This window comes from Ischnura elegans, chromosome 3, assembly GCF_921293095.1.
Source record: "Ischnura elegans chromosome 3, ioIscEleg1.1, whole genome shotgun sequence".
In the NCBI taxonomy this organism is placed as follows: domain Eukaryota; kingdom Metazoa; phylum Arthropoda; class Insecta; order Odonata; family Coenagrionidae; genus Ischnura; species Ischnura elegans.
Window position 1 is genome coordinate 123,214,854 of NC_060248.1, and position 13,124 is coordinate 123,227,977.

A 13,124-nucleotide genomic window follows, 5' to 3' on the forward strand; every position below is an offset into this window, starting at 1 on the left:
GGTAAAAAAACTCTTCGAATGTAAACTCACAGGGGCTTCAGACGGTTGTAGGAAGCCCCTGTGAGTTTACATTCGAAGAGTTTTTTTACCTCTTTGATTTTTGAAATTGGCTGATATTTGAGAACAGCATGCAGCATAGAAATTTTATTTTCTGCTCGGTCAAATTGAGTCGCACATGGTAGATATGTTGTGTAGAGCTCATTAAGAGCATGCCTTAAAAAGAACTCTTGTGCACGAGTGGTATTCACAATTCAAACTCGGAAACATGTCGATGGAAGACATTCAACGCCCGGGCCAGCCTTCCAATGGCAGAACTGATGAAAACGTGGAAAAAAATCTCGTGCCCTTGTGTACCAGGATGAGAGGCGTACTGCAGACAAGCTCACTGAATAATCTGGTCTTTCATGGAGTGCATTGCAGTGAATTCAAGCTGAAGATAAGCAAATGAGACGAATCGCGGCATCCCCTGCTGGTTGACTCCTGATCAAAAAGCGGCACTTGTTGTTGCTTGCCTCGACTTGAGTTTTTGGTTAAAAACTATTTGACACTGCTTCCCCACCCTCCCTCCTCACCAGACCTCGCACCTTTGTGATTAATTTTTGCTCTCCCGGATGAAAATAGTGATGAAAGAGGAATTTTTTGCTCACGTTAAGGCGGTGAAAAGAGAATGGAAGGGTGTGATGCAAGGCATCGGAAACAATGAGTACCAAAGGTGTTTCGTGGAGTTGAAGAAACGTTTGAACCAATGTATCAGAGTAAATGTAGAGTAATATGATGGCGACTAATGTTTGTAACTCAAAAAATTAAATTTTGAATTTTTTTTAAATTGCATCGGATATTTTTGGGTCCCCCCTCGTGCATACAAATATAAAATATGTATACGTATGTTATGAAATGACACCCAGAAACACTTTTTCACCTATTTAATATTCAGACTTCCTTTTTACATCCGTACACCAGCACACTCTCTCTCTCACTGCCCTTCCCCTCTTTCCGCCCCCGTCCTTCCCCTCGTGTCCAGTCACTCCCCTCCATCACAGTCCTTCCCCTCAAGTCCACTTGTCACTCCCCTCTCTCCCTCCATCACCTTACGGACCATTCCATGGCTCACACGGCGGCCAACATTTTCGCGTAACATGTATATAATATACAGTGAACATACTCTTAGTAATTATTACAAATTTGGTTTGATTGGATCTAGATGTTATATATCTTGATGAAAACGTGTGTACGTGGTGGCTTATGTTATTAGAAAATTTCATTTATTTATGGGGAGAATAAGAGTATAGCAGCTGGGGGAATGGGGATATGAATACAAGTGGGCCAGAACGCCTAAAATTGTTTCTCCAAAGCTTACCTTCATTTGCCAACTGCTCTTTCTTTCTCACTCTGAGTGAAAATGATAAGAGACCACTTCAAATTAAACAAATATTCTACATTCTATCCTTATTATTATCATCCGAATTATAGGCATTTTAAATTTATTGATTTCCTCCTACTCATGAGGACAGCCTTTATAAAATTTATTTTACCTCATGAAGTGATTTCTTGGTAAGATTGGGCAGCAATTTAAATACGCTTGTAGGTGTACACAGTTTTATTTTTTTAGGAATCCAAAATGGTGATCATGCACCCTCTGAACGATTTAGAATGGAAAAGGTCATAAGTGTTTTTGCAAAACTTTCAAGAGGAATGAGTAATCCTTAACTGGAGGCAGTCAATTGCATTTTCTGTACGATATAAGCATAGGTACACAGGCTAAAACCAGGGTTTGATATACAGAATAAGGAAATGTAAATTGAATGCATTTAGACAAAAGAGAGTTTTTGAGAATGGGAGAATTAACGGTGGGAGGGGAGGATACTGGCTGGAAGACACCATTCCTGCTCACCTGAAGGTGTTCACATTTTGTCTTCCATGGCACCCAGTCTTCCTCCCCGAGAGGGTGTGTTTGGCATTGATAAGAATTATTCCAATCTGTTGTTATTTCAAGCGATTGATTCAGAGTACATAGTTGAAAACATGATTGGAATTGATTCATTTGAAATTATTCATTCCTACAATCATTACGAGGGCTCATCTCATTGTCAGAATGAAGCATTACAAACACACCTAATCCTGATTGCGTTCCCAGCCACTTGGAGGCAACTGATCGAAATAATTCCGATCAGTGTCTAGTACAACCCCCCCCCCCCCCCCCCAGTCGTGGGTGAACTGGAGTGGTTGAGGGGACAAAATTTTCAGTTGCTCCCTCAACCACTCCCACTTTCCTCCTTCTGGATGAATTGATGTTGTGTAAAGATGGGCTGAGCCAGAGCCAGAATTTTTTTTTTTCATTACAGTTACATTTTGGATGGGGTTCATTTGGTGTGTTTTCACTCTCAACTGTGTTTCTCAAACATCTAGGGGGTTTGAATCCCCCCCCCAACTCCTGGCTTTCATCTCTTTGGCTTTCAAATGAAGAAAGGCTCTATGAGTGCAAATAATAAATCTATATAAAGGCATTTCGTAGCTGCTGCTTTTAAGCATGATTTCAAAATGTTAGTGTAAAATGTTGGCAATTTAATTGTTAGAATTCGGCAATTTGAATCAAAATCTGTTCATTGTATTATTGATTGAATATTTTATAATAGTTAATATTTAGTGGTTGAAGAACATTTGGAATGCAGTAAGTGCAATTTACTACACAATGTATTATGAATGAGTATTTTTATGAGAGGTTTTGTTGTTAAAATTGCATTTCATACAATTTGGATGTCCTGTTGCTATTTTGTTCTATTTTTTGCCCATGTCATTGCTTTTTAATGGTGTAAGTTTAACTTTGGTGTTCATCTACAACTGTAGCTGTTCGATTATCTTTTAGCGAGAAAAGTTATTTAATTTTATTCTACTTTCAGGTCAAATCCGGATCCACAAAAGCGCGAGTGGCCTTCTTTGAAGAATTATGAAAATATTTTTAGATAACTGTGATCAGTGACTAAGGTGCTTGATAATAAATCAGTTTAACACGAAGAAGATGAACCTTGGGTGGTGATAGTTACGTGCCTTTGCATTCTGCTTACATTATATCGTGTTTTCCATACAGTCATTTTTACATTTTATTGTTTACTATTTAGTATATGTATTATATATTATCTGTTATGAAAATAAAATGTTAAATCATGTGAATTTCGGAGTAGTTTAAGTTTTGTGGTACTCTCAGGAACACCTTGGGATGAATAGCGGCTTTTTTTACCTACCTTTTCATCGCAGCATGACGTAGCGCACACGAATTTTGTTACTCATCATTAAATTAGTTACGGAATTTTACTATAGGGTTAGCAAATAAAATTTGTACTGATCGGCCAGTTTTACGTGAATAGTTTCTGATGTCTTAAATGCATTTTAAGATTTTCGAAGAAGTAATTTCTGTTGATATTTAAGAAATTTACTGGATAAATCATTTGAGTGACACATAATATCGTTTATACGTTACCAATATGGCGGCGACCAGGAGGTTACAAAAGGTAAAGACGAGAATATTTTCGTTATTAGTCTGTGATGTTAGTTAGAAGTGGATTATATAAATTAAGCAAAGCAAATTATTTATGCTGTAGTTAATCTTTCGTAAGATTTTCGTAATTTCTTTGAAGTTCTGTCGTTCTAGTGGTTATCAGACGAGCCTTGTATATTCTCTGACTCGTGTGAACGCACCAATTTTTTAGACATGAGGTTTTATAGCAGTAAATATGTAATATTAACTCGTAAATATTTTGGTCCACGTAAGCTCGATCTTTTTCGATGCACCTAAATTGTAGGAATAGTATCTTTTTTTGTGGTCACCAGAGTTCTAGTAATTGGCGTAAATATAATTAAGTGATTTATTTCAGGAACTGCAAGATATCCGCGGTTCAGGGTTAAAGTCTTTTCGAGACATACAAGTAGATGACTCTAACATATTGTCATGGCAAGGGCTAATTGTTCCTGTAAGTACAATTATCTAGAAATGTGTTTTTGACTTTTTCCATTGTTTATTTTGCACTTAACCTATTTTTCCTTGCAGGACAATTCTCCGTACAACAAAGGTGCCTTCAGAATCGAAATACTGTTTCCTGCAGAGTATCCATTCAAGCCCCCGAAAATAAGCTTTAAAACTAAAATATACCATCCGAATATTGACGAAAAAGGTCAGGTTTGCTTACCCATCATTAGTGCAGAAAATTGGAAGCCAGCCACGAAAACTGATCAAGGTAACTATTCTCTTCACCTCGGGCTAAGTTCTAGCCTGAATTTACATCGGTGAGATTACTTCATCCCTGTCATTGTACAATGCAGAATAATTGTTATATGGCAACGCCTCGTCGAAGGGAGATTTATGCCGCTCAGATATTTTGCATGATCAAAATGTTGTATTCACTCGCCATAACATTTTACCCCATTTGTCGTAGTTCTGCTCTGTCAAGTCTCCTAACCAGAGAGACTATTTCAGCGACTTATCCACGTCGTGATTGTAATCTGTTCTAACTGATTTGATGTTAAGGTTGGATTAATTTTAGATCGACGCCGTTACCTTGTTCGTCTCCTAGAGTGCTAAAGGTTGAGTTGTATGATAATCTTCACTGCAATATGTTGTGATGATGTTGCTCCTTGCACCTTTTTGCGATTAGTTGGTGTGTGTGAAAGAAGTATCCTCATGATGAATTATTGTAATTTTATTTAAGATCCGAACTTAACCCATGGAAAGTTATGAACACTTGAACTTAGCTGTCAAGCCTCAGAGCAGAAAATTAAAAGTTACATGAATGGTAATAACTGTGGAACCAAAGTACATTGAGCATTAATTCTTATATTACGTTTAAGAAAATACAAATACGCTCATTTGACATATTTTTCAAGAATTCTAACCAATAAAAACAAAAATGACTTATTTCAACAATATAAATTGGCAATTATGTAACAATAAATTCATAACAAAAGGACAACTTTATTTTCTTCATATTGTCATAGTAGCTAGGGTTAAGACTGATCCATCAATTAATAAATGAATGAGGTTGAATTTTGATATTTTTTACTTAATGCCACATCTAAGCTAGGCATGTTTTGTCCTGATCTGTTGGTGTACTCTGTTTCGCGCACAGAAGTTGCATAACTTCAAGGGTAATAGATAAATATTAATTCTGAGTGGCATGCACAATGGATATGTAGTGCTTAGAAATATATTTTCTTATAATATGAATAAAACCCTTAGCACTAAATAAAATAAATTAATTTTCCCTAGTATTCTCAATGTTAACGTACGTGTATTCACTTCACCATCCATTTCTGCCCGACACATTGCAAGCGCAAAACTGCTAAATGTTGATTGTTTTGATTGGTGCAAGGGTGATTTTGTTTTTCAAGAAATTGTCAAACAGATACCTATGCTTGGTACATAGCTATTAGTTGAATGTTTTCATAGCCCACAAGAATATCTTGATTTCTGGAAGTGTGAAAAGCATGTATTTCTAAGCTAAAAATCTCGAGTGGCGCATAGAAAGTAACTTTTTCTGCAAAGTTTGTCGCCTGTGCATAAAATTCTCCACATTAAAATTTGCTATGCCACCACCGCTGATATTACAGAGGAGGATCCTCAAGTTGTCCTCTGCATGCATTGCCATCCGACGCGCATTAAAATGGGTTGACAAAAGTCGCCACTTGCGTCACTGACGGACAAAGTGAGTTTCACGGGGAGCAAGGTGTAATTAGGAGTGTTAACCGAAATTTATTTGCATGATGATGTGATCTATCAAATGCATAACTTTTCAGTGTCATTCCTTGCAATTGCAAGCATTAGACTGGGAAATTGTGGGAAAAAGTGGATCGCCTAGCACTCATCACCATGCCACAGATATTTTTGAAAACTGATTACAATGCGAGCAAAATGGCCACAGAAATCCGCCTTCTGTGGGATGGAATTGGGCCTCCTCTATGCAGTCCCAGTGGCCACCACTTTGAAAAATATCAGCCAATTATGAAAAAATTTTGTTTAAAACGAAACAAAATAATAATCAAATTTTGTAAAATTTAAAGATGGGGATATCCTTACATTTCAGATAAGCATAATATAATAAACGATTTAAATTTTTCCTGGTGAATAATAATGATGAAGTCTTCACAGGTTTTACACCTGGTTAATTCAGTCGTATTGGCCAAAGTTTCAGAAAACGACTCGCCTTCCATTTTCTAGGTATGTTACTCAATGACTGTCCAATTTCACACTTCAACACAACATCGGCTAATTAAAAAAAAAAGACTGGATTAACCTGATGTAAAACCCAAGAAGACTTTATCTAAGCGTAATATGGTTAAATCGTGACAAAACATTTAATGCAGGGAAAATATCATACACTATTATGCATGAAAAATATGCTTATAGAGCTTTTGTGATTAAGATACAACACATATTGTTCCTTGAATTGATGAGGTATTTTCAGAGTATCTAACTGTTAGATTATGCCGCGATAGTTTTAATTATTTGAAATGATTTGTAGAAAGACAACTTAAATGATGAATATCTAATGAACCAAAATTTGATTATCTGTCACACTACATACTATCTCTAACCACACTTGCTGTGGCCTCAACGTCGACCCAGTGTGTTACCCAGCCTAGCCATACATGTGGGTATTTTTAAACCAGCTGTGTGTAATGTAGTGACATTCAAGTTGATAGTGCAGAGGATCTTATATAGGAGTAACCACACTTCAGGTTTGGAATAAAACCCTCACTGCCAGGTGTAGCTGAAGTGATGGTATGGGGTATGCCCTGGTTGTGGTTTCTTTGAACACATGTCTCCTGTGTGTAATCGTCCTTCATGGACTGCTATGGCTTATTACCTAGCACAATGAACTCTCATGGATTTATAGATGTGGATAAAATATTGGTCGAGTCCATGTTACCATCCGCAATGGAGATTTTTCCTCCTACAATTGCCATCGTAATAACAATGCCATTTATGTACATTGCAAGTATATAATTAATCACAGGATGGATTTCATCATAAGATCTCCTCCTTCATTCTCTTTTATTATTTGATCTATTGCATTTCTGCCAATGTTTTGATGATCAATAATATCTCCGGGCATCATATTGATAATAAAGGGCAATGCACACCTTCAAAAGTGAGCAGAGATACTTAAGTTATCTGGCGAGAGAAAATGAATAGACTTGACGAATATTGTTTGGAAAGACGGATCATTCAGGATGCTTGGTGATGGAGTGAATGGAAAATTAGTGTCTGGAAATTAAGAAATTTCGGGGATCAGGTTGTTGTGGTGGCTAGAGTGTTGGCTTCCCACCCGGTGGGCTCGGGTTCAAATCTCGGCAGTGGCAGAGAATTTTCAGAGACTGCCCGATCCCTGCTTGAGTGTTGTGTGGAGGACATTTCAAGCACAACACTCCATCCGTTGGATGGGACGTTTAGCCGTGGTCTCCTTGGCACCTTTTCTTAAGAGCAGGCTAATGCTAATGCTGATGCCGGGTTTCTCTCCACCCTTCATTCCATACCCTTCCCTCAGTGATGGTGCAAATTACCTCAGCTGTCGCTCACCTCATCCAAATGCCATTAAGAAATATCATGCAAACAAAGAAATTTTGAACTTATTTCTAACTTGAGAACTAATTTCGATTCATATGTCCATTTCTTTTTACTGATATTTTAGGCCCGTATTCTTAGTCGAACATACTTATCCGTCCCTACATAACAAGAGGCCCCTACATGCGTTTCTCAGTCGACCCTACGTGAGTGGTGGGGGGGAATTCCATCGTCAAGTTCTCAGAAATGACGTAGAAGATGGCACAGCACCAGTTTTCCTCTCTGGTTACGTTATGAGACCTCACTATAAAACTAAGAAAAGACATCCGATAATTTTTGGGCGTATTGTTAGGGCAATGGCTCAAGGTAAATAAAAATTTGGTGTCGTCCGCCAGGTCGTGTTGGTACATTAATTACTTCAATTACTCTCATATAGAGCCAAAAGTAGAATTATATCGTCTTTAAATTACTTCAAAAGTGGTACGTACAAGATAGTGATAAGTACGTGGCAAATGTGATCATTGACATGAGAACTAACTTTGCATCATCAAGGTTTGTCATTTGCTTTTACCTTCCGTAGTTAAATTTATCATGTGGCAAACAGTGGCATGAAAATATGTTTTCTATGGTTGTGCGTAAATGATATTGGTTTCTCAAAAGCGTACCAAGTGACAAAGGTCAAAAATATTAATATATATCCGCAGAAACAAGGTGATGTACCACCATATTGTACTTATTATACTTCAGCCAATTTTATTATTTATTTCACTTAATGGGTATAATGTGGTAGTATTATTACCTTTCCGCTGTGCTACTGTACATTTTAAAAGGGTTTGTGTGAGCTCGTCTCCCTTAATATCCATTGTAACGTAGATTCTTTAATCGAAGTGATCAGCAGACAAAATTTGGCCGTCATGTTTTTGTAGGATGTAGGGCTGGTTCGGGTACCCTACATCAAGTAGGGCCTGTTTAGTTCCAAAAACAGCTATATGTAGTTGCACAAAGGTTAAGAAAACACTTAGCTGTTTCACAAAATAACTTATTTTGTGAAACAGCTAAGTGTTTTCTTAACCTTTGTGCATCATGAAGGAGTTTCACCATGTTACGCCAACCACCATCGCATTTAGCCATATGTAGTGCGAAATCGGGTTATGTTGGGGCTGATGACGTATCGAGGGTCGGTTGGCCCTATAGGGTCAACTAAGAATACTATATTTAATATTTATATAAATATTACTATATTTAATATAAAGAATAATTATTCTATAGAAAAAGTTTTCTCTCTTTAAGCATACTCTTAATGAGGCACATATTCATCAAAACTATTGCTCATTAGTGTTTTTACATTCATTAATTGTTTTTATTTCTTGTGTATTTTAAACTATAAGAATTGACCCATAGGAGGACATGTAGCCCTCCAAGTAATTTAAGTACGTATTTAGTGATTAATTTGCCTGTAATGAACATGATCTTTGTATCTTCCCACAGTGATACAGGCATTGGTTGCCCTAGTGAATGATCCAGAACCTGAGCATCCATTGCGAGCTGATTTAGCTGAGGAGTTCCTGAAGGATCGGAAAAAGTTTGTCAAAAATGCTGAGGAATACACGAAAAAGCATAGTGAGAAGAGACCCTCAGATTAAGGATGCCTAAGACTGATTAAAATTGGATTTCCTTGAATATGTTTGTTAAAAACTGCGATTAATTGCTAATATTTTATTTAAGGGGAATATGAAGAATCAGTTTTTGTGTCTAAAGTGTGAAACCATCTTGTGTGCACATGAAATCTTACTTACGTGACTGTTAATTTTTGGCTTTAGGCAATTGAGGAACACTCTGGACCACACTCTGAAGAAATTATTTTGTTGCATCTTGTGGTTGTTATTCTTTTTTTAAACATGCATTCAAAGTAGAAATTTTAATAGGAAATGGTAGCATGTACATCAAAATATGCCCAGCGGTATTTTTTTCTGCAAATTACTTTGAATTTTTTGATTTCCTTAAAATATTTCTTAATTGCTAGGATTATGTCCTCCATTTATTTAATTGTAATTTCTGTGCTGTGTGTAACTTTAACTCTTTGATTAATTGGAACATTTCGAGCAAGCAAACTCAAATGTTCTGTGCATTTTGCTCTGAGCAATAGTGGAGAATCATTAAATTATTGAGCTTCGTCTTTCATAAGTTTGAAAATTTTGATTTATCAAATCAAATATTGGCTAATAATGTCAAGTTAGCTTGTGTACAGGAGATACTGGTATTGTGCAAAATAAAAGAAATTTACTATTTTATGTGTATTTTTACTAGAGAAAGACCCATTGGATTCTACTCTTTTGATTCCCTTTTGAATTCAGCATGTGTGCTTTAATTCTTGATGGTATATTGTCAACATTATTTCTTTGGTTCACCAAAAAATTAACCCCTGTTACCTTAAACCTGGAATTCAAGTGTAAGCTTACTGTCCTTGTGTTTTAATGCTCTTGCATGTGTAGGCCTTGAATTAAGAAAATTGTTATGATGTATTTTGTGATATTGTTATGTATGAAGTTGAGGTCAATGATTGAAGAGTAAGATTGAAATATTGCCTCTGCTGAGGGTTTAATACTGACCTACTGAGTGAATGTCCATTATCAATTATCCCCTATGTACCTACATCAAAATTTTCAAATAAAAAACAGCTTTTATGGATATGTTTTTGCAGCCTTTAGCATTCCCCTGTTCTGATGAAAATGCTAAGGATAGGCTTCACTGTTGAAAATATTCTTAATTATATTTATGTAGATCTTCCTGTTTTTTTTTTTTGTTTTGGGAAGTAGAAATTTCAATTCAGCAAAACTTTGGTTGTATGATGCTCCTGATCCAAATATAACATAAATGATTTAAGTTTTAACTAAGACCATGCTATTAAATGGGACGACACCAAAATCCTTTGCCATGCTCAACGTTACTGGGACTGCGTAGTTATGGAAGCAATAGAGATCCGCCTCAATCCCAAAAATTTCAATCGGGACACCGGCTTTGATCTAAGCACTACTTGGAGACCTGTAATCAGCTGTATGAAAAACATAAGGGTTAAACGTGAAGAATTTCAAAAGACCTACAGCCATTCGGACGACACCTGAGCCTTATTGTTGTCCTCGGTAAACGGTCGATCCAGTTTAGTGTGAAATTGAACTTCGATAAAGTAACACAGCCTTGAGGATGGAAGACAAGTCGTCTTCCGAAACGTCGGCTTGCATAAAAGCTTTAACCTGGATGCAAACCCGAGAAATATTTGTCACAAATATAACATGTTGCTCAACTGAAAAGTATTGCTTTAGGAAGCCTATTTAAGTCTCAAATGGCAAACAGTGCTACTTCATTTTAAGATGTCAGGAGTGATAATTAAATCTAAAGAGTATTAGTAAATAATTTTAAAAAAATTATGTATTGTGTTCGTCAACACTACCTATTTTTAAGTCTTGATCAATTCTGATGAATATTTTTTTTTCAAAAACACAAATGAAGCATATTGTATGCTTCTTTGGCATGCATGCAGGAAGAAACCTTATTTTGCAATTTTTGGTAAAATGGCAATTTTCTACTCTAAAACAGTAACTTAAAACATGGTTGAATGAAATTAATGAATTCAATTTTTTAAGAAGTGGGGCTAAGCTGCTCAAAAAAATCTGTGATTGAAGACGGTTGCTTGAAATGAGACTTGACACAGTCCATCATAGGCCAACTAACTGCAGTCTACAGCTTACTTTACTGAAAAACCTTAAAAAGGCTGGCTTGCACCATGGGACATGCAAAATTTGTCAGCATTGCACAACTGACACAGATTTACATATAAATTAATACGGTTATACTTGCTGCATCATACAACTGAAGGTAGTACAGTTGAGAGTGACTTCCCCAAAGAAATGCGTGTATTTCTTGCCTCACAAACCCACTTCTGTAGCAATACTGAAGGTTGGTCAACATAGGTTCCTCTTTATTCACAAATGACCATCTTGCTGTCGTAGTTTTTCCAGTTAACATTTCATGAATCATCACATATATTGATACTCTCTTTTCATGGGATGCACTCCTGTTTGCCAATTTAATGGTGTGGTGTGTTTCGACTTCGATGGGTGTGAACGATTTGTCATCCTTAACAAAAAAAAATTATTAGGAACTGTAAACTTATGGAGAGAACAAATGACTTCATAAAACAAGATTTATTTTGATATGATTTCCCTGGAAACCATCTAGTTTACCTAAATTTGGACTCGTACACAAAGTTACTTGAAGCACAAAAAATTGCTGATATTAAAAAAAAAAAGCCTTTGAATGCAAGATACTCTTCTTTCAACTTATCTAGTAGTTCCTTCATTGTGTTGCTGTCACTAAATAGTTCGTCTTGCTGTCGCAGCATAATTGAATTTGCATTTTCCGCTATGATGTGTTGGGAATTTTATTGGAGATTTTGTAGTGATAACTCCCATTATCCGTCACAACAATTGACGGCTGGTCTAACCTCAACAGTTCTTCAAACCACCAAGTAAACAATCTGCATTCATGTCTTTGTGGTAGTCGGATAGAGGATGTCTACAACCTAATCTAGAGGCTAATCCCATACCATTGATAAAGCCAACCTTACTAGATCCTGCGATTAATCCCCCATCCTTCCCTGTAGGCACACGCTTACCTCCTTCTCCCTGGGATTCCACCCAAATGTGACGCTGGCAGTAATTTTGGTTAACCCAATTTTCATTAAAATTCACTATCTGTTCAGTGAGTTCTCATGGTGCGAGAGCATGATTTTCAGGAATTTCTTCCTGCACTCCCTGATGTCATTGCACTCCATCAATATTTTTCTGCCATCATTTCCCAGCACATATCTAAATCCCAGGTTGTTGATTATTTTTATGAAAGAAGAATATGAACCAGGATATCCAGTAGCTTCTTGGAAAGCAATTCTCCCGCTCTCCAATGTTGGATAAATACCTTTATGGTATATGTCGAGAAATATTCGACGCACTAAATCCTCATCAAATCCGTCAATTTTACTCTGATTCGGATATAGCCCTCTCTTTTTCTTTCCCAATTGTCTTCAGTACCTAGCGAATAAACAAAGTGGGAGGACATGCCACATGCCGTGGCTGTTTTTTTTTTATAGCTTCGCTGTTCTCATTGCAATAGCATCTAATTTTGACAGCTGCGAATTTACTCTGATGCACCTTTCCACAGTTGGGGAAGTTCTGGTCATTTTCACTCTGAGTTGATGTCGTTGGAGATGATGCGAGTGGATATAAATTAATTCCAAGGATTTCGGATTTCATAATGCTCACTTCTCAAAACTTCATCTGAACACAGTCTTTCACGGTCTGTGATGGAATTATAGCTCAGAGCATGTGGGCAAGTAGCCTTCACTATTTCTTCTCAGAAGTATTGGTAAATGCAAATAACTCGTTCCCTTAGCTCCGCAGAAAATTCTTTAGGTGTGGTAACTCTTGAGAATTACACAGCACTACTGAAGACGAGATTTGCTCGGAAGGTTTCGATGGAGTGACAACTGCAGTGGTTTAGCCATAGTCTGAAGAATTGT

General features: G+C 36.8%; 2 protein-coding genes across 2 annotated transcripts in view; both read left to right on the plus strand.

Annotated features, from left to right (window-relative positions):
• Positions 1-3,036, plus strand: part of LOC124156488 (merlin) — a 32,166-nt gene extending 29,130 nt beyond the window's left edge. Inside the window, exon 13 of the mRNA XM_046531059.1 lies at positions 2,898-3,036. Coding sequence (XP_046387015.1) covers positions 2,898-2,948 — 51 coding nt within the window. The 3' untranslated portion in view covers positions 2,949-3,036. The remainder of the gene's footprint in view (positions 1-2,897) is intronic.
• A 281-nt stretch (positions 3,037-3,317) lies between these two features.
• LOC124156489 (ubiquitin-conjugating enzyme E2-18 kDa) lies at positions 3,318-9,841 on the plus strand. The gene is made up of 4 exons (XM_046531060.1): positions 3,318-3,506; positions 3,870-3,965; positions 4,043-4,229; positions 9,041-9,841. Exons 1-4 carry the CDS (start codon positions 3,480-3,482, stop codon positions 9,193-9,195), a joined length of 465 nt encoding a protein of 154 aa, XP_046387016.1. The 5' UTR covers positions 3,318-3,479; the 3' UTR covers positions 9,196-9,841.
• The last annotated feature ends 3,283 nt before the right edge of the window (positions 9,842-13,124 follow it).